Source organism: Camponotus vicinus, unplaced genomic scaffold, assembly GCF_025532165.1.
Source record: "Camponotus vicinus isolate PSW18456_S1 unplaced genomic scaffold, iyCamVici1.0 SCAF_2, whole genome shotgun sequence".
NCBI classification, from domain to species: domain Eukaryota; kingdom Metazoa; phylum Arthropoda; class Insecta; order Hymenoptera; family Formicidae; genus Camponotus; species Camponotus vicinus.
In genome coordinates, this window is record NW_028141956.1 from 3,347,742 (window position 1) to 3,375,632 (window position 27,891).

General features: G+C 34.7%; 3 protein-coding genes and 1 long non-coding RNA gene across 9 annotated transcripts in view; 2 read left to right on the forward strand and 2 right to left on the reverse strand.

The window, feature by feature from the left end:
* Positions 1-202: 202 nt before the first annotated feature.
* On the forward strand, positions 203-16,186 carry LOC145967555 (WD repeat-containing protein 20). Its single transcript, XM_083092556.1, has 8 exons — positions 203-973; positions 1,570-1,752; positions 2,597-4,060; positions 14,377-14,451; positions 14,697-14,873; positions 14,940-15,148; positions 15,219-15,554; positions 15,657-16,186. The coding sequence occupies exons 1-8, from the start codon at positions 704-706 to the stop codon at positions 15,985-15,987; spliced, it is 3,045 nt and encodes a 1,014-aa protein (XP_082948682.1). The 5' UTR covers positions 203-703; the 3' UTR covers positions 15,988-16,186.
* Positions 16,089-18,351, reverse strand: Trax (Translin associated factor X). Its single transcript, XM_083092555.1, has 2 exons — positions 18,197-18,351; positions 16,089-17,321 (listed from the first exon to the last, which is right to left on the reverse strand). The coding sequence occupies exons 1-2, from the start codon at positions 18,207-18,209 to the stop codon at positions 16,468-16,470; spliced, it is 867 nt and encodes a 288-aa protein (XP_082948681.1). The 5' UTR covers positions 18,210-18,351; the 3' UTR covers positions 16,089-16,467.
* Positions 18,202-27,838, forward strand: LOC145967556 (uncharacterized). Of its 4 annotated transcripts, XR_014437456.1 has the most exons (5): positions 18,202-18,492; positions 19,416-19,888; positions 20,863-21,043; positions 25,740-25,912; positions 27,322-27,838. It is a non-coding gene; the product is annotated as an uncharacterized LOC145967556 (long non-coding RNA). The 4 variants fall into 4 exon arrangements; XR_014437458.1 differs by lacking the exon at positions 25,740-25,912 and having other exon boundaries at positions 18,203-18,492; positions 27,322-27,836; XR_014437457.1 differs by lacking the exons at positions 25,740-25,912; positions 27,322-27,838 and adding an exon at positions 21,152-21,585 and having other exon boundaries at positions 18,204-18,492.
* LOC145967553 (synaptogenesis protein syg-1) overlaps positions 23,792-27,891 on the reverse strand; it is a 255,027-nt gene continuing 250,927 nt past the window's right edge. For all 3 annotated transcript variants that reach the window (XM_083092553.1, XM_083092551.1, XM_083092552.1), the window contains exons 13-15: positions 27,367-27,606; positions 25,749-25,861; positions 23,792-24,297 (exon numbers count right to left, since the gene is read on the reverse strand). In XM_083092553.1, coding sequence (XP_082948679.1) covers positions 24,229-24,297; positions 25,749-25,861; positions 27,367-27,606 — 422 coding nt within the window. In that variant the 3' untranslated portion in view covers positions 23,792-24,228. The remainder of the gene's footprint in view (positions 24,298-25,748; positions 25,862-27,366; positions 27,607-27,891) is intronic.

A 27,891-nucleotide genomic window follows, 5' to 3' on the forward strand; every position in this document is an offset into this window, starting at 1 on the left:
CGCTGTCACGTATTGCCAACAATTATATTATTATCAACAACATGACAGTTGATTACATGAAAGATCGATGGACTTTTCCGCGATAGGCTCTAGCATCCTCGCTTGCGAATCACGGTGTAAACTCCCAACTCTCGATCGCTCCGGGCGCCGACAACCTCGGCGCGTTCCTGACACGAGCGTGAACCGCCGCCACCGTTCGGTAAACGCACTACTACACGAAGGAAGCCTCGTAGTAGTATCTCGAGCGCCCTTAACCGCGGTTCACGCCGTGTCAAGGAGAGAGAGACGGAGCTAGTCGAGGCAGAGCCGGCAACAGACGCGTCCGACGTTTTTTTTCGACGGGACGTGGTGCCCTGGGTGGCTGCGGCGAGTCGAGCGTGACAGCAGCCCTGACAGCGGCCGGCCCTCGACGGCCGGCGGAGCCTGCCTCGCGCGCCTACGTCAAGCTCGCGCTCCTTCGGACGAGCGCACGGGGCGCGCGAGCGAGGGGAGTCACACGACACGAGTCGCGAGACGGAGACGGAGACGGAGGCGAGAGGCGGACGACGACGTAGGTCGGACGGTCGATCAGTCGGACGACACGGACGGTGGCTGCACTCGGTGGGTGCAGTAGCAGCGGAAAGCTCGGAAAGCAGCGCGGCCTACGAGCGATCCCCCCTGCGTGTCTGATGAGCTCCTCCGCCGCGCCGCTGCTGGTGGTAAGATGGCTGTGCAGCTGGACGGAGGAGGGAAGGAGGACCTGAAAACACAGTTCGTCACGCGGGAGGGTACCTACAAGCTGATGACCCTGTCGGAGTACTCGAGACCGAACCGGGTCGGCTACACCAACAGCCAGGGCAGCGCGTCCGTCAGGGTGTCCTTCGTCACGTTGCCGGACCCAGCGGATCCCACGGGCGCCCAGGGTCTCGGCGACCGAATGTGCTTCAACTTCGGCAAGGAGCTCTACGTTTACGTCTACCGCGGCGTCAAGAAGGTGAGTTCGCGGACCGTCGTCCTGAAACGAGGGACCTAACCTCGCGAGCATCGCCGGACTCCATCTTTGCGGTTGGCTCATCACCACGCCTCGCGACGAAGACGTCGCGTCCTGACGACGATCCTCGTAGAAAGTCAACTCCGCGAGTCATGGTCGCTGTGCGTTTTTTTTTTATTCGCGAACGAACGACGAGGTGACGTCTTGACACGGCAAACACTCGAGCGACACTTCTTGGAAATGTCCCGAGTACCTTGTAATCGTACAGATAATGATTGCTGATAATATTTGCATGTTACCATAATTCTTAGTATTTAGATCATTAACTCACACATGTGTAAATGTAAAGATGGAAGATTAATAGGCGAGATTGGTTTGTTATGAAGATCTTCCTTGAGACTAAATTGTTATGTAGAGATGCAGCATTTGAATTTATTTCCTTATTTGCGAAGTAAAAAAGTAATTTGTCACTTGTCAAGTAACTAGATATATCAAAATGTCAAATTTTTCTATTGTCGCTGAAAAGTAAATTTTATTTTATTGCTGAGGTTTAGTTGAAGATGCTTGAAGTTTTAATACTCATCATTCGAATGTTTCAGGCTGTGGACTTGAACAAACCAGTAGATAAAAAATTATACAAAGGGACTAATCCAACTTGCCACAATTTTAATCAAACAACAGCGACAGCTGATAGTGCTCCATTATTGGTGGGATTTTCTACAGGGCAGATACAGTTGATCGATCCAATAAAGAAGGAACTCAGCAAATTATACAATGAAGATGTACGTAGAAATAAATTTTGCATGAATCATAAATTATTTTTATCAGACTCGAGGAAAACTTCTCTCCTGTATTGCATTTATTAGCCAGAGAGAGAATTTTGATTTCCTGCATTATATCTACAATCTATCTTATATTGAGATAAATAATCTGATAGTGCAAACAATATTCTTTATATAACTAGTACATATATCGTTATATTTGCAATGTGTACAAAAGCTGTCGACACTTATCCAATCTCTGTGATATGTGTACGTTATCTTATTGAAATATGATAAAATGAAAAATGAATACTAGTTCAGTCGTTAATTTCACCCATTATATCTCATAATGACAGTATTTAATATTTAATAGCCCATTGTCCGGGCTACTTTTTATTGGTAGAGCCATGCGCTAATTCAATTATAACTCAATCAAATAATTAAGCTCAACAAGCAACATTACATAATTTTCCGCTATCTTCTCATAACAGATGGCTTAGATGGAACGGTTGTGCTGCCTATTTTAAATACGTTTTAATGTCAATAAATGTGTGATTCATTATTTTTGTTTGATCATTGTATTTTATGAGATATATGTGTACACTTAATACTTGTCTTCTCTTGACCCTCTATTTTGCTCGCTGTTATTTTCTAGTTACATATTGGTTTACTGTATATCTTAAATACTATTATTTGCTTTTAATCTTTATTTTTAGTCATCGATTATCATAACTTTGAAATAATAACATAAAATGTTATTATCACTAAATTTTTTAATTTAATTTATTAATATTAACTTTTTAATATGCTTTGTCTTGATACGGAAATACAATTTTCTATTCAATAAAGAATATTTATATTTCAGAGGCTGATAGACAAGAGCAAAGTGACATGCATAAAGTGGGTTCCTGGCTCGAACAATCTATTTCTGGTTTCTCACAGTTCTGGTCAACTGTATCTTTATAACGAAGAGCTGCTTTGTGGCACCACAGCGCCTCACTATCAATCATTCAAGTCGGGTGATGGATACGCCATATATACCTGCAAGACTAAATCCACCAGGAATCCACTGTATCGGTGGGTGATAGGTGCGGAAGGTTGTTGTATAAATGAATTCGCCTTTAGCCCTTGCGGCACGAATCTAGCTGTGGTATCTCAAGATGGATTTCTGCGCGTTTTTCAATACAATACCATGGAGTTGGTCGGTTCGGCAAGAAGCTATTTTGGTGGCTTTTTGTGCGTGTGTTGGTCACCGGACGGACGTTACGTGGTGGTCGGTGGCGAGGACGATTTGGTGACCATTTGGAGCTTCCACGAGAAACGCGTCGTGGCACGGGGACAGGGTCATCACAGTTGGGTGAGCGTGGTCGCCTTTGATCCGTATACCACGTCCTACGGCGATCACGATCCTGACTTTAGCGGCTCGGATGACGAGACGATGCCACACAGCAATCACAATCACTTCCACGAGAAGTCGCACCGTCTTTCTACGACCTCGCAAGGCGGCGGTGGCGGCCACTCGAATCGTAACTCCTGTGGCTCCGAATTGAGAATGTCGGGTGGCACGTGCTACAGGTTAGGCAGTGTATCCCAAGACACTCAGCTGTGTCTATGGGACATCACGGAAGATGTATTGAGGCAACCTGTGTGCGCCAAGCAAAGATCCTCCGTAGCGGGTACTACCAGCGGTACCCTGTCGTCTTCGGGTACGTTTAATAGTGGTAACGGGACGGCGGCGACGACGAACCATCACTCGAACTCAAATGCTAAACATAATAACTCGAATAACGTAAACTTCAAAGAGAACGCGAGTGGTAATAATGAAAATAGTAATAATAGCACGAGCACGAACGCCGCAGTGGCGACCGTGAATTCGTTGACGCAGAGGCTAGCGGGTCTTGGTTTTGGCGAGCGTAAAGGTGATAATCACAAGAGAAACTTTAGTCTCACTATGCGAGGCGGAGGCACCGGTGCGGCAGCGGCGACAACGGCGGCCAACAACAGTACGACAGTCGTGCAAAACAATGGTGGCGATAAAGCGAGCACTGGAAACTCAACGAATACGACGAGTAGTAGTCTGAACAACAGTGTCGGTGGGGGTTTAGTAGGTGGAACGGGGAATAAAAAGGTTAGTTCCGTGATGGACGATCCCATGAGATTGATAGGGACCGCCTGGTGTCCCAGGTTCGACGAGTGCCCGGTCCTCGAGCCGCTGGTGTGTAAGAAGCTGGCGCACGAGAGGCTGACTGAATTAGTGTTTAGGGAAGATTGCTTCGTGACGGCGTGTCAGGACGGATACGTGTACACGTGGGCAAGACCCGGCCACATGGTAGGTCCTCTCACGATAAGCAGCACCCTGCACAGGCCATCACACCATCATAGCAACAACCCTTACACTAGTAATATCAATTCCATGCGATGTAACGACCTCTGATGTAACCCGTTATCTCCAAATCGTTATTTAGCAAGCCCATCAAGTAGAGTCTGTTAGTCTGAAAAGTTAGTCCGAATCCTGTGTACATATATATATATACATAGAGTTAGAATTTAGAGTGATGATCGTGATGAAAGTGGCACGGGAAAATCTTGTAATGCTTTGGAATCGTCTTCCTATCGCCTGTCATGGTAGCGGGAGGAAGTCTTGAAGACGAATGATAGTTTTTGCTCGGAAGTATTAGAACAAAATACACATTAACGAATTCGGTATTATCTTGCCGGGTGTTTGATACGACGATCGCGTCGCTGTTATTTAAGTTTTATATACTATGATCAGTATATATTTAATCTTAGAAAGAGAGAGAAAAGAGAGAATCCTTATTCAGTCTGTTTAAGTCTACGACTTAAGATATACATTTGCGTTTGAGTTCTATTAGAGAGTATTGGGAGGTGCCATCAAAGAGAAAGCATTAAGAATTTTTTTAGTATTTTTCTTTAAGTTTATATTGTGTATATAGGTGGCTTACAGAAGTACATGGACGGACGATACTATGAGTGAACAAAAACTTGTAGCCTAAAATATACTTGTTATTATTAGACCCTTGACAATTTTAGAGCGTCTTTTAGTATTGTTATATATTTTTTCATATTTCTTTATAAAGTAATAAATATATCTTTCGGATAAGTTTGCCTTTTATTCAGGATATTCTTTCCACTTGATTAGATAAATTCGCGATATTCTCAAATCAATTAACAAATCTACTACTTAAAATGCATGAAATTAGATACTTCAAATTAAGTAGTGTAGAGCGCGCGCACACATACTATAATTTGTTTTCTTCTTTTCAGATATATTAATATATTTTTTTTATTAATATTGCACTTTTGCGAAAGATACGAACAAGCTTAATTTATATATATATATATATATATATATATATATATATATATATATATATATATATATATATATATATATATAGGGGTAGACAAAATAATATGAACACTTGAAAAAAAATACTAATATATTTGTTTATTAATAAGATATTGTGCCACCATTTGCTTTTAATATAGCTTCAATTCTCCTTGAAATAGAATCATGCAATTTTTAAAATAGTCTCTAATAGAATATTGTCCCATTCTTCTATCAAATAATGCCATTTTTCAAGCTGATAACGTATTCATACAGCTAGAAAAGCTCAATCTTGATTTGAATAGCATCAAAATGAACTTCAACATCTTCTCTGGCCAGCACAATTACTTGATTTAAATATCATCGAATCACTATGGGTAGTTTTGGAAAAGAGAATGAGAAGCAGATTTCCTCCTTCAACATCTCCGAAGCAATTGGCAGATATTTTGATAAAAAAATGGGACAATATTCCACTGGAGACTATTCAAAAATTGCATGATTCTATTCCAAGGAGAATTGAAGCTTTTATAAAGGCAAATGGTGGCCCAATATCTTATTAATGAACAAATATAGTATTTATTTTTTAGGTGTTCACATTATTTTGTTTACATCCTGTGTATATATATATATATATATATATATATATATATATATCCCACTTAGATATTATTAATCCTATTTTAATATCTGGCTAGTGCATGCGTTGCGAATAAAGAACAGTCACGTGTGCTTGAGGTTCATTCATAGTATAGGCTGTCGTAAATACCTGTGCCTAATGATGGTCTGGTCAAGATATATCCTCGCGATGATTATTGCAGAATTACGCGAGCTAGGATAGATATCGAATATCGATATATTTATGTTTTTGGTTTGCATCCTCGAGAGCAATGTTGTTTGAGCCTTATGAGGCCTTGTGACAGGGCAGGCCCCTTTATTGAAGAAAGCCTTCTTCCTATTTCCTGTAAAGTGTTGTTAGCTTAGCTTAGCCAAGTATAAAAAAAATCAACGGACAATTACTTAGCCGAACACTGTCGTCTCAGATTAACGATATGAGATGCGAGAATCTTTTGTTGGAAACGATGAATTTTGCCTTGTTGTATAATAAAGCGAAAATTTGAATGAACGATCGCTGCTTGCTTTTCGCTTGTTGAAATTTTGTTCAATCAAGTGCAATGCAGAAGCTCCAGGGAGAAAAACAGTCGGAAAAACATACATATGTTCAGTATACATGCATATGTATAGTGATACATGTAAGACGATGTCTATTCAGAGTTTGCCGTCTCGCATGTTTTCTTTTCTTTTTTTTTTTTCATTATACTTTTGTCAATACTAGGTCCTGATACTAGGGCTCGAATAGTATTTCCTGGCGTTTTGCATACAGCATTTGTATCCCACACTCACCTTTTCATTCTACAGTTTTGACCAAAAGTAAGCTTCGTTAAATTGTGTTCAAGTGAACTAATATGCGAATTTATAAGTCAGATTTATGGCAAATATTTTATAATTCAATTATTAATTAATCTTCACTCCTATTAATTCACACGAGAGTTTGATACATTACAATCACATTGTTTTAATGAAAGCAGCCTTTTACGCTTTTGGCCAACGCTGTGAATGCCTAACTAATTGCGGAGTTTGCGACATAAAGTTCATTATAGCTTCTTTTATAGCGCGATTTATATGATTTAAAAAAAAAAATAGCGCGTCTTTTATAATTTTAAACGGACAATGCTTGCGCTTATTTCTCAAAGCCGACGAAGCCGATTAATTCCTTTTTCTCACTTTTGATTGATCGGAAAGATTAATGTTCTGTACCACGCTTTGGCTGATGCAAGAGAATATCGTGGATGAGACTTCCCTGAGTTATCGCATGGTACGTATGACTTATCATTTTCCGTTCTATTTTGCTTTTTTTTTTTACCGCTTGATCGGACTTTGTCATTGAGTAGAATAGAATATACACGCTCGAGTCGTATTCACACACATTCTTATCGAGATATTACTCGGCGACGCTTTCGAATTTTACACTATGAATTGCACTATATTTTTCTCGACGCACTTGCCAAATTTTCATTATCCCCGAAAAGTTTCCAAATCAAAATAAGCAATATATGCGTAAACTATTTCGTTATAATTTTTCATTTACTAGAGATTTTGAAAATGTTAAAAATAGGTACGAATTTTTTATCTCTTACAATTTATAATAATTAAATTAATTGAATGAAATAATTGAATTAGAGAAATTCAACGATTGTCGGGACAATGCTTGTGAATTTATATTTTCAAAATATTCAAAATTATTTGTGAAAATAAAATTCACAAGCATTGTTTTGACACAATCGTTGATCTTTTTTATTCAATTATTTAATCAATTTATTTAATTTAATTATTAAATTGTTTAATTTTTAAACTATTATTTATTTCAATTCAATTATTAAACTATTATTTATTTCAATTCAATTTATTAAATTCAATTATAAATTGATTTTTTAATTCAATTATTTATCTAATTTATTTGATTCAGTCATAAAATTGGCACATGTAGAAGGAAAAAATAAGTAATTTACAGAATAATAACTAGCAATGTTTAATGTGAAAGCTTTTCGGGAATGATGTGCGTTCACATGATCGGCTCAGAAGCGCGTTAATGTCAGCGAAAGGCTCACACTGTCTTTAATTTCAGCCGGGGATCGGCCAGGTCGGCGGTGCCGCTCTCCACGTGGTTAGTCCGGCGGAAGGCGGCGGTACCATAGTATAGCCAGAACCGGACATCGACGTCGGTCCACCGCTGAGTCATCAGGAGGAACCGCAGAGCTCGTCGCGGGCGACCGAGGCGCAATTTCAGCAGGCGTACGTACGCCGACGTCATTTGTACTACGTGTGGCCGAGCGAGAGTTATTCCGATACGGTTTAAGTGAGCGATTGCTCGGCCAGGAAGCGGACGAATTAAAATGAAAATCTGAGGGGAATCCGTCTCTTTGAAACCGAACATCTCAGCTCTTGAAAATTAGGGATTGACCTTTAAATTCGTGAAATTTTAATTTCGGTATATCAGCAATATTCTATAATAAAGCAAATATGCATCGATTGTTGCAATAGAAACTTTAGGCCGATATTCATAGTCCATTGTATTTAAGGTCATCTTAGGTAAGATTTAAAAATGTTATACATTTCATTAACTGAACAGAATCTTAAGACTTTAGAATCTTGAGAATCTTAAGAATCCAAGATTAGACTTAAGGCGATTTTAAATATAAGCGGATTATGAATACCGGCTTTAATCGACTGATCTTAATAGAGAATCTGCATTCCCGGTAGTTTTGTTGTCAAAACAATAAATGGAAAAACATTTTTAATGATATTAAATCTATAATACTCGGTGTAGAAAATTAAAAGAAACACACAAGTTTACGGATTCTTATAAATTCTTTTTAATTCGCCTACATTTTACGGGCCGCAGCTTAACGTTTAAACACCCATACACATTCACACATACAGTGCTTTCGTTTTGGCAAGTCGATCTTCCGGTGCATATCATTTCTTCTTCCTCTTTCTTTCCTTTCTGTCGCGACGATGACAACGTTACGCGACCTCGCGCCTCTTTCTCCGCAAAAATCCGCGGGGTCGAAGAAGCAATCTGTGTATACATGTACATACATATACGTGTGTATATCTGATGATCGTGGCAGATGCGTTGTATCATTCCAAATAAGCAGTAAGCGTAGTATATGCATCTCAATTGGCGGGACACGTGAGTTCCTCGACGCTACCAAGAGCATTTTTCCGTGTATTTATTATGTGAAGCGTTGAAATTTATATAGACTTAAATCACAGAGAGCCAACTTTAGGACAGATCGAAAGGATAATCTAAGCTCTATATTCCACATAAAAATAACTCGTTCTAACTTGCTCATACGATGCTATGTATTGAACAATCGCTCGAACAACACGAACGTTTGTAAAATATATTTAAAGGACACTCTCTCTAAACGTTTTAGATATTCTTTCACTTGGATGGCCAGAAGTAGCTACGGAACATTCCTCAAATAGAATTATTTTGTTAAATAATTTTTAATTGAAAGTGTGACTTGGGTCTCTATCATTCTCAGTGCTTCATTTATCGGTTGATTACTTCAAAGGAAATATTCCGTAAGGCCGCGCGCGCGCGATATTAATTACCTTTTAATTTAAACATAGAAATATACGTAGGAGTTATATATTGTAATTAATAATGAAATACACGCAGCGTTAATTTATATCATTCTAGAGTACCTATTTCCGACTGCTTATTTCGATTGCTTATGTCGATTAGCTTTGATTACGAGCATTCCTGCGCGATTTCAGAGATTAAATATCTACTGTTATCATATTTTCGGCCTTCGAATGGTCCTTTATTTTATGCCGGCACAGTAATTCGTTGCAGCACCGTTTACTCAAATTTTGCTTTGAAGACTTGACGCAAAAAACAGGCTGTAAATCAAGTTCATCATCAGAAGTTTTTATTCTCAATCGAAAAGAACTCGTTATAACTAAACTTGAAAAACTGGAATCGCTACACACACATGTATATTTATGGAATGTAAAATAGATATAAAGAATATGTTTTTTTCAAACAAGTAAGATCCCTGGCAAAAATGAGACGTTTGTTTGGCGTTTACATGAACGTTTGTGGAAGTTCGTCGAGAGTTTAAAAACGATTAGTAAAGAGTTTGTAGAACAAAAATTGCAACACTTTAGCGTTTAAAAGACGTTTGTACGTTATAGCGTAATCGTAAACGTTTGAAAAGTCTGAGTAAACTCTGTACACGAAGATGTATCAACGTTTACTGAACGTACTCTGAAAAATGTTACCTCAGCATTGCAAAACTTTCATGTAACATTATATAAAGAGTTTGTAGAACAAAAATTGCAACACTGCAGCGTTTGATAAGCATTCAAAACCCAACAGCGTTATGTAAGTGCTCTTACAAAGTTTGAAAAGCATATAAACTCTCAGAAAACCCTCACTCAACGGTTGTTAACGCTTTATAAAGTTTCTTATTTTCGCCAGGGATATCATTTAGATTTTCCTAAGATTTTCATTTTTTTTCCAGTATTTACAGCTTTTTTTTACGTCAAGGCTTCTTTAATGTTAAAAAACACCTTGCTACGTTTCGTAACATGCAACGTACGCACCGTCGCAGAAATTCTATCAAGGCACTGATATATTACACCGATAAGAGGACCGATTCTCGATAAGACTTTTTCGTTTCGATATTCTCGTACGACGGTGGATTATACCGTATTTCGAGGCACGACGTCATGTATATTATTATTTTAGCAAGTGCAAGCTCGTTAAAAGTATGCTGTGATATGTGTGCTATATGTGAAGACATTGACAAATGATGCGAGCGATGAAAGTCACTTCCAAGCACTCTGTCGTGCATCGAAAATGGACGATCGGACTTGTGACGATTATACATATAACTAATAACTGATTAGTTTCTTATTTATAGGCAACAATCGAAGCCGGCCTGCGACACACCAGACTATAATTCATCTAATGATTCTGCAAGAAAAGGGACGGATGAATCTAAACGAATCGAAAGAGATTTTTTTCCGTTCATAATGATTATCTAATCTTCGCAGATTGAAATCTTTTAATTTCTTTTTATCTTTTTTCTATTCTCGTGACATACTTAAGCAATCGATATGCAATCTAAACGTATAAATGGGAGAGAGAGAGTTTAATGTAATAATTTTAAATGAAAAATCTATTTTCATTTCAAGTTTTTTTTTATCTCTTTTAATGAGAGAAATAAAAATGGAAAATGATTGAACGATTAATTTTTAATTTAGAAAAATAGGATTTTGCAAAATAAATTTATGTCGATTCTTTTACATTCATCCTCTTTTGCGGAGAAGACCGCGATCTATAAAGTTCCTATTTCGTAAGTTAAAGGACGAGCTCGCGCCTGATTTTCCGGCCGATGATTGATTCCTGGTGGGAATGCGTTCTCGATTCTTGCACAGGACGGATGAAAAGCTCGTCGATCAACGAGACTAAATGAATTTTCAGATTGTATATGGTGGACTCGTGCGTGATGAGTTATCATATATTTAAAATATAGATAAGGGGCTCGCGCGATTTCGTTTTTTTTTTCAGACGTGATCGAATTTCCTTCTGGAAATTTAATATTTTTAAGATGAAACGTATCATATTTAATTGATTTCAAATGTGATCAGCAAAACCGATTCAACAACATATATATTACATAATTTTTTTCGAAGCCGCAACGACGTTCTCGTCATTATGTAAAGAGCAGGGAACTTCTTTTCATCCGAGACGTATCGAGACGAAAATAAAACGGATAATTCCAATATTGTAAATCGCATTGTTCTGTATTAAGTCACAGGTGACATTTTTGCGAACAATTAAGTAATAAGTATCTCAAACTGCTGTAACAGAAGATATGTAATTCCTTATTAGATGGTAAATTGCATGTGCAAAACAATCTTAGAAAAATATAATAATACGCATTTTTTTATAACGATATCCTGGCAAATAATCAACTATTAAAATATCAAAATATGTGTATCACTCTCCATTCGTAAAAATATTTTTTATTTAAATTCTGCTTATGCAAAAAAAGAATTCTAAATAGAGCGTGGTAAAACTAATGTACTCTTATATACGCAAATTACAATTGTCTTCTGTTAGAAGCACTTTGGGCAACGAAAAAATGCCTCTTTGATTTACTAGTTTGAACTCGGATCGACCAGTGTGGTTTTCTGCGGTTTGGAAGTAGAAGGACAGGTGTTCCTATATATTTTAGTGTCATATATGACACTTCCTTCGGCTTTCACGCCTACGAAACGATTTTTCGATCGGTCTAGAGTTTCAAGGTATATGAACGAATTATGTACAAACGACTTACATTGCATAACCGGTTTACGCATAATCGATTGTCTACAATTCCGCGTAAAAGCGATAGATGCGTAATGTAAAAAGGAAGACGAGGCGCGTCTCTCGATTAAGATTACGAGAACACGCTTAATTCGAATATATATATTATATATATATATATATATATATATATATATATATATATATATATATATATATAGTAGCGACTTGGTCCAGCTGATTATATACATCCTCACTCATCGATAAGTAACCGAGTCTAGCATCTCTCTGGCAGTTTTTTATGAGACCTTTCCACGGCAAAGAGCTTTATGCATCGCGTCAGATCTGTACTGTACTTTTCGGCGCATTTCTCTTTGTTTGTTTATAAGCGTGTACATTCTTTGTAATTGTAAATGAAAAAGACATTTCATTGTTAAAGCTTGCGTGTTTCTTACTCTGCATTCGATCATTTTCCCTCTTCCTAAAATTCTCTCTCAACGTGATTTTCTTGTTTATAGAATCTTTCTAAAAACTCGAGATTAACAATTATACAGGATTTCTTTTATTTTTTATTAAATTTAAATTTATTGTTAAACTCTGATACGTTAGAAAAGAGAAAATTGATTGGTAGAAATTTATTTCTGCCAAAAAAAAATTGAAAAAAAAGATAGCTTTACGTTAAAATTAAAATATTGTAATATATTTGTAGTGTATTTAAAAAATGTAAATAATATTACGTGATAATTATTTATGATTCTATAATTTCACAGCCAATTATGTCCGGAATATGTGCATGTTGACCTGTCAAAAAGCTGCAGTCTTTTTTTTTTTATATAGACTGTATGATATGTAGAAATTTTTCTGGTGATAATCTCGAAATGTCCGACTGTTTCCGCGCATATTTTAGTATATCGTGTAAAAATTCATTATGACGAAGAAGCTGCAGATAGTGCGAGTGGATAATGATTTAGTGCAAAAGGCGAATTTGCAGATCGGCAACAACATCATCGGTCGAGGCGCTGCAACAGGAGTGAGTTATATCATTTCTATGCATCGCGCATTCATCAGTTTATAAAAAAACATTATGCAATGTAATAGCATCAATTTTATAACGCAATAGATCTCGATTCTTTCATAATATTCTTTATCGACCAATTATACGTATAATATAATAATAATAATTAGTAACTGAACTTTGCGTAATCTTCTTTGAATTTTATCATCTGGTTTAAGATATAAAATATAATAAGATCTATCAAAGTTCTTCCTGCATTCGAATTTAAAGTTAGAGAATAAACAGTATGTCAGAATTTTTTATTTGAAGACATTTAATTGCGATCGTCACAAACTGTCAACTCATTCACGGTTACGCTCTTTGATTTGACGTTTGCTTTATTGACCATTGATATATCATGAGATGCACGTGTGTATGCATCATTAGATTATATATTGGAGTAAATCTTGTACCATAAAAAAAAGCCAGAAAGAGACATGTATATTCTTGGATGGATCTCTGTCTCTTTTTATACTTATCACCTGAGTTAAAAACATTATTCGTCAAATATTTAATGATAAAAAGCTATACGAAGCTTTCAGGAAATATTTTGGTTCTATTTATTAACTCTTGAATAGTAAAAATTTGAAAAATGGTGAATAATTTATTTTCTTTTCAAAAATATTTATAAATATTCATAAAGCACATACATATATGATCGATGTTTTTAACAATGATACTAAATAATATCAATTAATCAGCGAATTCTTGACAAAGATAGCGATCCATCCAACATCTTTTTCTACGAATTGGATTACTCACTCTTGAAAACTCGCTCCAATATTTAATTAATAATTAAAGAACTTATGTGCATCATATGCGCTGATAATCATACACGACGTATTTACTCCAATTTTTCAACATAGCTGAAAATTGTACGATTTTTCTGGGTATTTAGGAAATATATAACCGGTAAAAAAAAATGTCACCGTCTTCCAGTTGCTCTTCTAGGTTCATCTGATACGCATCTTGAATACCGTTTTATCGATGACAGTATTTGACTCTCGCGCGGCGCAATTAATGTTTGGAAAGCACTAAAATCGTATCACAATTAAATTCGCAGTACATCGATTTCTGTTACAGTATTCGACCGCATACAGATTTAAATTAAATATTCATCAATCGATTATTTCACACAAATAGGGAAAATAGATTATTAGGAAAATGCAGAGGAATTTTGAATTAGAAAAACGCGAATGACAGACTGTTGGAATAGTTAATGTGACTTTTTCTCATTGATAATCTTTGATGACGTATATCACTTAATGACATATATATAGCACATTTCTTTATTCGCCAAAGGATTAAATATTGCATATCTTTCGCCAAACTTACAAATTCCTGTTGTTATCGCAGTGCAACGATGGCCAAGTACTTAAGCATGCTGTAACTATCAATCTGTCACCTAATGATGAGATGACGATCAGTCCGGTAAGGTTTTGTGTCTGTCATCTATTATTTATTGGTATTTTAGTAATAGTTTTCATAATTAATTTCTACATGAATTTAATAACAAGCAGTGTAACAATTATTTAATAATTTATGGTATAATAATTTTCATATGATGTAGAATTGTTTGACATCAACTTATTTTATTTTTTTTAAGTATAATATTGCTGCATAATATCGAGTCAATATCATCTCAGTCTTCTATAGAGATCATTTTTCAGTATTAGGTGGTGCCATGTTATATGAAACAAGCTGGATGTACACGATGGCAATTTCTTAAATTGGGAAGCAGCGTGTCGATAAAACCAGGTGATGTCTGCTCTCTGCTGCCTGATAAATGTTGGTTTAAGGTCATCTCAGTGTCAGACACGATGGAAGAAAATGATCAAATATTGAAGAGAAAGGTATAATAATTATTATTGACATTTTGAAAAAGGAATTTTGCAAGATATTAAGACACTATATTTCAGGCTGATGAAAATTTGAGTAATGAAGTAAACAGTAAGAAAGCGTGCTTGTCATCCAATGTGGAGGTTATTATATCTCCCAGTGAAACTTTGAACGATACACATAGTGATAAGAATCCATCAAATGAGCATCAGAATTCTTCCATTAATGAAAATAGCGAGCATAATGATGATAATGTTGGTCTAGTTTTGCAAGAAATTAATTCTGCAAGGTATTATTTCAAAATTGAAATCAATTTCATAATAAAAACATAATTATTTACCATTTTCCTATGATTTTAGTTCTCTGGAAGGAAGCAATATGCCTGCAACATGTTCTAAAATTTCAACAGATACTAAAGACATAATTGAACCTTGTGTGGATCAACAAAATGATAAACAGAAAGCAAAAAACGTCAACTTAACAAGCGAAACTACAACAAACGTTGAAGAAGGAAAGAAAATTAAATGGGATTGTGATACTCATTTCAGTGATCAAACTGAGAGTCAAGCTTCTCCAACACAAAATAATCCTGATTCGCCTGTTACTTTGCATCAGGATCAAGCAAAACCAAATAATCAAGTAAATCCTGTTAGAGTTGCCAGAGAAAGATGTATGTATGGTGCTCGATGTTATCGGTAAGTGAATGTAATCCCATCTCTTATCAAAATAATTTTCTCAAAGTACAATATAATCTGGATGTCAAAAGTACGAAGCATCTTTAATAAATTTGTTCACAGGAAGAATCCCAACCACAAGAACAATTACAGCCACCCAGCCGATTCCGATTACGACGAGGTAGATGATCGGGAGGAGTGTCCGTACGGTATAAAGTGTTATCGTAAAAATCCTCAGCACAAGATGCAATTCAAGCACACAAGGGTATCACGTCGCCGTCGAAGAGCCGCCACTCCAATGCACTCTGTAATCGTCGATACCACGTTCGAAACAGATCACTCGTCCACAGAAGAATCTGTCGACGAATCTGATTATGAACCCTCTATGTATACAGAAAGTTCGGACGATTTGGACGAAAGCAGAAGCGAGTGGGAAGACGGCACAACGGGTTGACGATAAATGTTAATGGCCTTCTCATGTTACCATCGATTTCTACATCATATTTTTGAGAGCATTCAAATTATAGATGTTTTTATATATTGGTAATGCAAATATTTTATTATGAAATATTTATTTTTATACTCGGATTGAGAGGAATATATTATGCATCTATTTGTTTAACATAAAGAAGAGTATAAAAATGTTAATAATATATCGCAATCAACGTTGTGTATTTTTACATTGTGCGGAAAATGTATAATTTTATTAATCTGATGCAATTTTTGAAATACAATAATTTTTTCATCTAAATGTTCAACATAATTTTGTAATCACTGTGATTTTGTTAATTAATTTTTAATTATATTACAATATTAAAATAAACATATTATGAATTAATTTATTTATGAATGAATGAATTAATTATTTCTATCTTGCACCAGATTAATAAGTCTGCAATAGTTAAAAATAACACGTATTAAATATTTTCGCATATTAAAACGCTTGATATCCTTCATCGTCTTCAGTGGCATATTCCTCAGCAGCCACAATAGCCACATCCGCTAGCATATGTTTTGGAATTTCTGATCCTCGCACTTTGATAGTGTAACATGCATTCTCCATTTTGGTTAGGCTTTGTTTGAGCGTGAAGATTTTTTTATTCATTTCATTGCTAAATGCTACGCTCGTATAGCCCAAGAAGGCCACATATATCTTTCTGACGAAGTTACACGTCTGATAACAACTACTTATATCGCCTATCGCCAAGTTATTGATACACTTCCGCATCAATTCTCCAGTTAAGTCAGCTATTCCCAGGATATAATCCGTCGGCGTGACCATAACTTTTCTGGTGATACTCTGCTCTGTCGAATCGGTTGGAGTCGTGTGATATGTCAATGCACTTTCCAGTTTTGTACAGTCTTGCATTTCACCGTTTTGAAGGTATTCATGGAATGTGAGTGCTTCTACATATTCTTCTAAACCAGCGCGATAGGCTCTGTGGAACTGATAGGCGTCTTGACCGTTCAATTCATTCGCGATATCTTTGAATAGTGTCCGAGCCATGTTATCCAGTCTCGACTTGGCTGCGTCTAACACAACATTTCGTTTGCTCTCTTTGTCAATGGTGTGTAGTAAAAAAATTATTCTCTTGCTTTCGATGCCCACGTCTCGATTGATCTTGAAGATCCTCTCATAACGATCGTGTTTGGCGTCCAACTCGGCCGCATAAGCGCGAAACTGTTGCACTACGATACTGTTATCATCTATGTTCTCCAACACTTCCTTGCCCTTGTCACCGAGATTGATTTTGTCTTTATCATAATGTCCACGATGTCTCCTTCCTCCTGAAAACCATAGTATTTTGAGGAATAAAGTTGTAATACATTTAAGAAATTAAATATAATTGTAAATGTACAAAGAAATGTTGTTGCAACAAATACTAAAGAAAAATCAAGTCTCAAAAATATAAATTACTGATATCCAATTACTGATATGTAAATATTACTATGCTATAAATATTACTATCTATAACTATGTTATATAAAAGATAAATACTTTTCATAAAATTAATTATTTTTCAGAAAATGAGTTTTTAATACAACGTTACTTAAATAACAGATATTTGTTCTGCTATTATAACAATAAAGCAATATGTATATTAACATTTTTTGGAAGATTTTGCAGTTTTAATCAATTACAAATAATATTTATATGATAAAGAACCTTACTATATATTTCAAATTTTAATAACAACTTGAATTATATCGAATACTTAAAAAATAAGATAGAAAACAAATTTTCTTTTTTCCTCTAAATTAATTAATATTCAATCTTAATGTAATGGTGCTAAACATTAGAATGAATAGAGATACATGAAAATATATAGTATTTTTCTAATTTCGAGGCACAGATTAATTAATGTAATAATAATGTAAGAAAACTGTAAGATTTGGTGCAATAATAATATAACCTATTTTCTCTTTCAAACTCAAGAAAGAAAATTTAATTAAAATCTTAATTAATTTAAATTTAGATTTCTCTCAATCTTAAAATTCATTTCTCAAGATTTTGAAAAGTGGATTGTGTCTATCATTAAATAAATTTGACAGTTGTCATGTTGAGCACATTCTCACGTGGGAAATTGATATTGTTTACAACAAACCGATTATGTAACATGGTACAAAACAAGATGATGTAGTGTATCGATTAACGAATTTACCTTTTCCCGACATTATTATTTCTCTTGGTAATTTCGATCAATTTGCTTGTTGACAGTGATACAGGGTACACGAGCTCACTTGCGGATCGTTGTTGGGCAACATGATGTTAGCAGACGACAGTTTGACAGTTCCAACGACCTTTGCTTTGTAACAATAGATGTCGCTACTGTATTTGTTCAGTAGCCTCGAAGAAGCGCTCCAGAATTCAATTTATCGTTGATACGTGTAAAAGTTTCACCGGAGTTAACGAAATTGTGAAAAATTCTGTCTCTGTTAATATCTCTCAAACATCCTGGTAAGTCGATAATAGTCGTAATAGACGATAACGAAACGAAAATGAAAATGGTTCTAGAATTAGTGCGAAAGAAATCCTGACTTTTGATTATTTCAAGACTTGATCTTAACCAAAAATTTACTGAGATAGAGACACAAAGTTTAGAAACTTAATTTGCGAAGATAAGTTATACTGAAGTATTCCTTGTCAAAAGTTAGAAAAGAACGAAGAACGATGACCACCGATCAAACTTTTATTAAAAAAAAAAAAAAAATGACTAAGTTTGTTGAAGAACGCAATCTTACTGATGTTCTCCATACTTAGATGAGCAACTTGTGTGTAATGTGCCATATAACTTTTTTAATTCACCTACTTTCTGCGCACGTGTATCTTAGAGGTAGAAATCATATTTAAGCAAGAATGAAAGCACATAGAACGATAATATTTAAGCGGAAACGGAAATATATAGGAAATATTTCGATATGACTCTCTTTGCAAGTGTCACAACTATTTATGAAATGCTCCTATGTTTTCAATTGAAATATTTACAGGGAAACATTAGGTAAAATTGAGAGAGCGAGAGAGAGAGAGAGAGAGAGAGAGAGAGAGAGAGAGCATCTAACATTTTATTATTTTTTATTTTTAAAATATTCTAAAAAGTTAGCGAAAAATATATTATATTAATAAATATAATAAATTATATTAATAAATATAATGATTTAAAAATCTACTATCATATTGAAATTAAAAAATGACTGATTATTAAAAAACTAAAAATTGTAATTAGATCCAATTGTTTTCCAAAATAAAGCCATTTTTTGAATAAAGAGAAAATAATATAAATAGAAAATAATATATATATATATGATATTTATACAATTAATATTGTCAGCCAAATGAATTTTGTGTATTTGACATCAAAATATCACCGTGTCTCTTGATAGGTAATTTAAATCTGGAAAATACGGCAATTGAAGTTACTCGGATTATTTACATCGAGTTTCACAAGAGTCAAGGAAATGGAGCCTTTCAAAACTTTCCCCGAAATGTCCTCCGGATCTTATTTGTTGAAAATGCTTGTACCAGACATGCGAATGTAATTCTGAATCTATTGACCGCAAATACCAAACAGACGAAGGCCGGAGAGTAAGATTGAGGATAGTACTCGGAGTTAGATACAATGTCCGGCGCAGAATTCAGAAGGGGTGAGGAACAAGGGGAATGGTTTGGAATTAATCAGTACTGGTCTTCGGTAAATAACCGTAACGAGGATCCCTAGGTCGACTCGTCGAGCTCTCTAAGGATTTAAGAAAAGACTATACACACACACACACACACACACACCAAAAGGCTGATAGATAATGAAGCTCAACGTTTCCTGATAGTATTTGAAGAATGCCAGTAATTTATTTGATAGGCTAGTGTTATCATATATACAATATATTCATGAATTATATAAAATTATATTGATCAAATAATTTCTCTCTTGCAATATCTTTTAACAAAAAAATAAAAATTAAGTAACGTTAAAATAAAAATTTATTTCATAAAATATTGAATTTCCAATTTTCAAAAATAGAAAATTGCTTTTATAATAATTATTTAACTTCCTCTACTCGCTTCTGTTTTCTCTCCTTTATCTCTTCCTCTCTATATTCATTGTTCATTTTTCAACAATTTTGATTCAAAATTAAGATCATTGAAGCGAATTTTTCCTATTTTCATCACTAATTCCGAGAGTTATTGTAATAAGAGGAATTGTGAAGAGGTTGAAATGGAATTGATTACATTTAAATATTTTGTTCGGAAATATTTGATATCAATTACTAACCATTCGGCTAATTGGCAGAATGTAAATGAATAAGTGGTTATATGTGGATTGTTTACCAGAGTTGGAGTATTATTGATATTCTATAATAGTAAATTTAATAAAATTATATTTCATTTTATATACAAATTTTTAGATGTAATAATAGATGAAGGTATCATTAAATTAGAAATATTTATTTTATAAATTAAACGTAATCTTTTCTCATTTTTAAATTATAATTATTATTTTTTAATATATTAATAATTAAAAATTGAATATATTATTATGAATATATTATTTAATCAATAACTCTTAAATGAATGATAAGTGAATGATTTATTTAAATTTATATTATATTTATTTTATATTATATTTTTATTAAATATATTATGTATTTTTATTATATATATTTTATCTTTTTTAAATTAAATATAATTTTATATTAATCTGTTTTTTTTATTATTTTGTATTTTGTATTTATTTATATATTTATGTATTTATTTATATTATACTTACTATGCTTTATTATGATATATTATTTAATTAAATATTATTTTAATATTGATTGTAATAAATTACAGGTGTGAAGATCTGCTTGACTGCACCTAGTGTGATTCCTTGTTAAAAGCTTCTCTCATTCTCCCGAGGATTCGACTATCACCTGGGATTTTTCCGCGTCGACATTCTCGTCGACTGCCTGATCCTGTAATCTCTGTGATAAGAAAAATTAGGAAAACCACATTTCTGCGCGGACGGAATCAGGTAAGAGTAAATTACATCGTAAACTCTGCATCGATTCCGGAGATTTCAAGGGATCTTCTCCGGAATGATGGACCATTCGTTCACTGATTGCGTTGCATCTCGCAATAGAGATTGATAAACGCCGCCTCCAATTAGCGTCTGGTGCGCAAAACTCACGTACCACCGCGTATAAATTATCTTTCGCCAGTTTTGAAGGAAACTTCGCCGGCTTCCTCTCGCCGATGATTTATGTCCGCGTCGTTTAACAAAGTTTTTATTCGCGGTTGAAATTGTAAGGATGATTTATACGCATGCCGTGGATTTTGCAAGGTATTCCTTCGACATAAAAATGCTCGCGGCATTTGAACGTTCGGCGCATTCGTACGTACAAAAGAATAAAGATACGTTCTCTTCAGAATACTACGAATACTACAATACTATATAATACGAACTTTTTGCATAAATGAAAGATTTCGAAATGTCCTTGGGAATATTGTAAGTACACTTCACGTACAAGTAAAATATATAATTTAATTTGAACAGTGTTTAATTTGTGATTTTTCGGAAATATCATAAATTTGATCACTTTTCTACGAATACTTGGCTACAGAAATCAGCTTTTTAACATCAAGATGAACTTCAGGGAGTGTGCGCTTCCTGAGGAAGCGATTCGCGACGAGATGTAAATTGCACGTAGAGTTTTGAGCATGTAAATGTACCGTAGCAAGCACTCGTGACGGTTGCTGAGCGAGTTTGTGCACACAAACTTAAACGGACGCGGCCAAACGTGAAATCATAAAAGTTTCAGTTCTAAGATGTAACGGCAGAACCAGAGAAGCGCCAGATATAGCCAAGCCAATGTCACAGTGTATTTTAAGCCGTAATCGCTCGAAGGATTAAACTCTCGCTAGAACCTTCCAAATTCGTTGTTTGAGTTTGGTCTTGATCTTCGCGCGACTTTATACGTCTAACTCCTTTAGAAGGGTCGTCACCTCACATGCGGTTCAGGACGTTCACCTCGCTGTAGAATGATTCTGATCCTTTTCATTTTTCGAACGAAATGAATTTATCAAACGAACGTAAATTTTTCGCCTCAAGCATAAAAAAATTTCTTTTGAAGCTACAGCGCAAAATGTCGTAAATTTATATTTTAGTCATATGAAAAGGACTGCATTCTCGAGACGCAACATAAATTGATGAAAATGAAGTTTTAAAATTGTAATAATATGCGAAATAATTATCTTTATAATAGAAAAATTGCAATTGCTTTTTTTTTTTAATTTTTCATATTTCTTTCATTCTTGCATCACTCTGATATTAAAGATTCAGTTATGCTATCTTTACAACAAATAAATAAAATTTGGTAACAAAGAGGTGTGTGTGTGTGTGTGTGTGTGTGTATACATATAAATCCATATATCTATTAATTTGCAATTGATTATTCAAAACTATTTTACTTTTATCCATCATATACTTTTATCCGCTGTCGTCGGGTACAAGTAAAGAATCCATAAGCGCAGATCGAAGCAAGGTAAAGAGAAAAAGGGGAAGGATAGTGTATGGGAATGGCAGACGGTGCACTTTGCATCTTCAATGGGCAATTACGCGTGCTCAATTTAAAATACAGCCTGAAATTCAGTCACTTTAAAGTGCTATATTTCAACAAATTTCACGACACATCACAATTCACCATCATTCGTTGTAAAAGATAAATATTTTTCCTGATAACAGACATAACATTATATATACATGTATAAATTCTATTATTTAAAACATTTTAATTAAGATAAATTTATCTAAATTATTTAACAAATTAATTAAAGTTAAAATACGGAGGTATAAATAAAGGAATATTTATTATTATTTCGTTTAACTCTGGGAAATTTATTTTTCTGTGATTCAGAAGTATTAATATTTTCTTATATTTTTTAAAAGAAAAACCTTGCCAAAATGGTAAACAGTTTAAATATGTGCAATCTCAGAAAATAGAGAATTCTCGATATAACGTTCCGTGCCAACTAACGCTATATCATGAATAATACTGAACTATAGCAATAATTCTGCGTATTTAACGGCAATGAACCATCAAGACAGTTCAACAAGAGAAAATAAAAGGATTGTAGAAGAGCCCCCAGGAGAGAGAGACGCGTTCAAGGAGATTCTTGCTTCACAGCCAGGAAGAGCGGCATGAAAAGAGACCGGGAAGATGCTGCTAGTTTCTCGCCGCGATGCAGTTATGCTTTATGCGATTTACTTCGTGATGCTGCTCTCGTTGCGCTTTTCTTTGCAGGATAACGCGTACACGCCGCACTGTCGCCGCCCGCAGGAAGAAAACGTGTACTGCTCCATAAAAGCGGTAAAAGAGAGGAGAACCTTTGAATAAGTAGATAAGTTCGCGCGTCTGTGTAAAATAAACGCCAGATTTTCTACGCGATCTCACTTTACAATTTACGAGACTAATATTGTATCTCGTTGAGAAATTCAATGTCAGATTTTCCTGCAAAAAAACTTTAATCTATCATTTTCCACAAAATTTAGAGAAGTTGAATTGCAAGATTTTCAGATCTAAAAATCTAAAATCATCTCGCATTCATAAGGAAAAAAATGTATATGCGAAATAAAAATAAATTATCAATATTTTTAGAATTTTCATATAAATTCGACTATGTATAAATATGCATATATATATTTCAAGATCTTTTTATACGAGTTTTAATCAAATACACTTATGTAGTAACTCTTACAATTAAGGTAAAAAAAATCTTTTGTTTAATTCGCACCTTATCCGATTACTTCGGAGACATTGATAATACATTCCCGCGAAAAAATCACACACCTGACAAGGATAATAAAAATGGTGATGCATCGTCGCGGGCGAGAATGAGACCCAGCATAGAAAGGGTATAACACGAAATTGATGTGTTTTATTTATATACAATATTTACAAAGGCGTAGTGTGAATCAAGTGGCTATATAAATGTCTTTGGTACGCTTAAACGCGCGCAGAAGCGTGTGGCTTCATCTCCTCCATCTCCCAGTCTACAGTCTCCATCAGCCATGGTCCAGGGGCCTCCTATACCCTGTTGAATGATAGTCGACGACCCGGAAGTTAGGCGATGCAGCAGACGTCTGGATCTTCCTTCCATCCGTCTAGAACGCCACGTCGACCGCCCACTTCTCTTAATGTCTCACCCGATGTTTGACCCTTAAATGCAGCTCTCCTGAATACTCCTGCTGATCGACTCCGAGTGCGGCCTTTGGAGACTGTAGAATGTCTGAAGTAGATCAAGAGACAAAAAATAGAGTGAAAGAGAAAATAAAAGAAGAGATTATAAAAGATAAAATTTAAACTGAGATGGTGTGAGAAATATTTTAACACGGCTTAAAATTTGCATTTTATGCAATATAACAGAGAAAATTTTGTCAAAAATCAACAAAATTATTAAAAATTTTATTTAAAACATTTTATTTTTATAATTATATTAACCATGATAAGGGAAAGACATGTAAAGAAATATTTGTACAAAACGTAATATCATTGCTATTATTCGGTATACTATTGCCGAGACAAATTTGAAAGATATTTGTCTACGGTTAAGGTTAAAAGACCTGTCTCGATGGAGATATACGATACCACTTAGAAAAATGTAGAGGCAACGATCGGGAATTGAATTCGGTCTATCCGCAGAAAATTCCTCTTATTTACTTGGACTAGCATCGAATTTTATAGTATTTTTATAATACTATAGAATAATATATACATATGTATCGCCGGCGACGGATGTTACGAATTTTCGATACGATGGCGAAAATCGAAATTGAAAAGTATCCCCGAATAAATAAACTTACTGTAATATTATTTATGCATGGATGCAAATTGGATTCTCTAAAAATAAATTACGTAAAATTTCTGCAAGAAAAATTTACATTTCATAAAATATAAAATTTATATAATTATATACCGAGTAAAGTGTTTCCATAGAAAAGATGGGGAAAAGAAATGTCTGTTTTACGATTTTAAATATTTCAGTGTATTTTTAAAATAAGAGCTGAAATGTTTAACAAACAAACCACAATATTCTATCTCGACACAATTATATTCTCTTTCCTTATTCAAAATAAATGTCAGACGCAACGAAAACGTTTCCTCGCTAAATCTGACTCGTAAGAAGACGGCGATAAACGGAATCGTAAAGCAGATCGAATCAAATTCGAAAGTGGTTTTCTGTGTTCGGGATTATTGAGGAACATATGCAGGTATATGTGTTCACTCTAAATCTTAAATAAAAGATACCTAAAATTTTGCGATTTCACCCTTTTTTAAAATATGTTTAAAGTTCTTACGTCCGTCTTTAATTTAAAAAAATATCACGATAGACATTTAGGATTGATATCTATAAAAATATAAAATTTTTTAATTCATCTGATATAAAAACTTTGCTTTTTATATATTTTTCAAGATCAATTAGATCTTTTCAAAACAATCTTCCTTGATCAAATGATTGGAAGCGAATATTGGAAAATTTAAATTATAAATAATAATACAAACTTCCAAGTAATCCTACACATTACTTTAAACTTTTACTATCAATTCTTATTTTAGAAATTCATTATTAATCCTTCCTTTAAAGAAATATTTTCTTAATATTTAAAAACACTTCAATTTTTTCCTTAAAAAACCGTGCTGGCCTTTAAAATTTGGAAATTAATGCCTCAGATTACTCACGTTCGGCGATGCTCTCGGATAATCTGAATCTTCTAGGACATCATGGGACATCTCACGTCCTTCCAGTTGACGTGGTCTTCGTGGCAGAGACCCGTAACGAGGAAGCTTTCTGTCTGGAAGAAGTCCCGGGACGGATTTAGCGTCAATCGTATAATCGGTTTGAAGTAAGCCCGCGGATTTCGCAAAGTATTTTGAACTTCTCTCTCAGTAGCAACTTTAGCAACTTTAGCTCGCTTCCTTCTCGCGAGGCGGCTCTCTCGATTGCTTCTTACTGTTTTGTTTGCAAAAGCCGAAAGTTTCGCGGTTTGCGAAGGGAAATTGAAGATGCCCTGCAGCATCGGGGAGAATACTCCTATTTTGGACATTGCGGGTAAACCGAGAAACCGCATTCGAAAGTTCATCGATAACAATAAAAAAATAGTGAAGCATGTCCTTATTCTTCAGATAATCTATATTTGCTACCTGACTGGAGCGAACGTTTCGAAGCATGTTACTATAATATTATTATTAAATTACTTTGATTCAACTGCTGCTAAATTTTATGGAAAGTATTAAATATCATAATTGTTAAATTTTAATTTTAATAAAGTAAATTTACTTAAAATACATATCTATTTTATAAATTTGAAAATCTAAATGAGTATAACAGGAATTTATTTTTATATGTTTCGCGAATTCGAGATTTATAGATTCAATGTAGTTACTTTTTATATCTTATAATAGATATATTTAACATATAAATAAATATATTTATAGATATATTTAATATAAATATATATATAAATATATTTAATTATTGTTAAGTATGAATTAAATTATAATAGATGCATTACATTTTCAATCTCAAGAAGTGAGATTGTGACCTAAAATCGCTTCGTAAAATACTATTGCCTCTTTTGGAATCTCCCTTGTAGATACTATCCTCTCTCGCATGGATTACAGAACGCATACATATTTCTGCGTGTATACATATATGCATATGCATGTATTCCCTTGCGCTGCGTGTATGCATATGCCGATACCCCAGAGCTGTCCGTATACCATGTGCGCAATTTTCTTGAGAGTACCATTAATGCACGCTATCCTGTCTAAGGCAAAACCCGATATTCTTGAAATCCTCGTATAAATGCGGCAGTTTCATCAGTCTAAGTAGAAATTCACCGAATGAGATGGCCGGTTATGCCCGGACGATATGCCATCGGTCCTTTCTTAAAGGGGCGCTTGTAAGATTTAAATGGTAAATCCCTATCTCAACATTTCGTAATTTGATACAGTGGATTTTCTCGCAATGCTTCAAGAGCGTTCTACTAACTGTAAAAAGTAAACGAATTAAAAGAGATCGCGATAGGATTTTATTCCATAAAATTATAAATCTGCTTAAGAATTCTGGAATTTATCTTTTTATATCCGTTATAGTATTTTTATCGATTTAAATGTAATTCTTTAAGTTAATGCAAAATTAGAAATAAATAAAAAAAAAACGCAGATATTCTTAAAATTTTCTTCTCTAAATTTACGAATCAAATTTCCATATATCAAGTTCTTTTAATCTATATATCTATATTTTTTACAGAATTTTTTTTCAATCAATGAATGAAAACTAATCAAAGAAACTTACCGGTGAGATGATTGGTCAAGGCCGTCGTGGGTATGAGATCTGGATTTCCGTCTTCCTCCTCGCCCTTTTCCGCGAAAGTTGCGATGCTAGGCTGCTGCGGCGGTTTCGGCTTCGCCGGGGTGGCCGCGTGCCTCCTCCAAAGTGCCATTAGTACACCGGTCACGATTAACCCCAAACCGGTCGCTGTGCCACCAAGTCCAAGCAGGATGGGTGACATATCGACCGAGGACGTCGATTCGCCTGCGAACGAAATCTCTACTCTAGCCAGTCTATAAATAATGTATCCTACGTGGTGGCAGTCTCCTTCCGGCAACTCTTATGTAATAGAGTTGTGTCAATCTTGATGCAGTTTATATATCCGTAGTATATTATATAAAAAGAAACTAATATCTCCTGTATTTATTATATATAATGTTATCGTTATATATTATCATTGCTAGAATTACTATTGTCTTACCAATCGTGTCATTGATAAATTATTGTTACTATCATAATATTAACTATTGAAGGAAATAAGTATTTCTT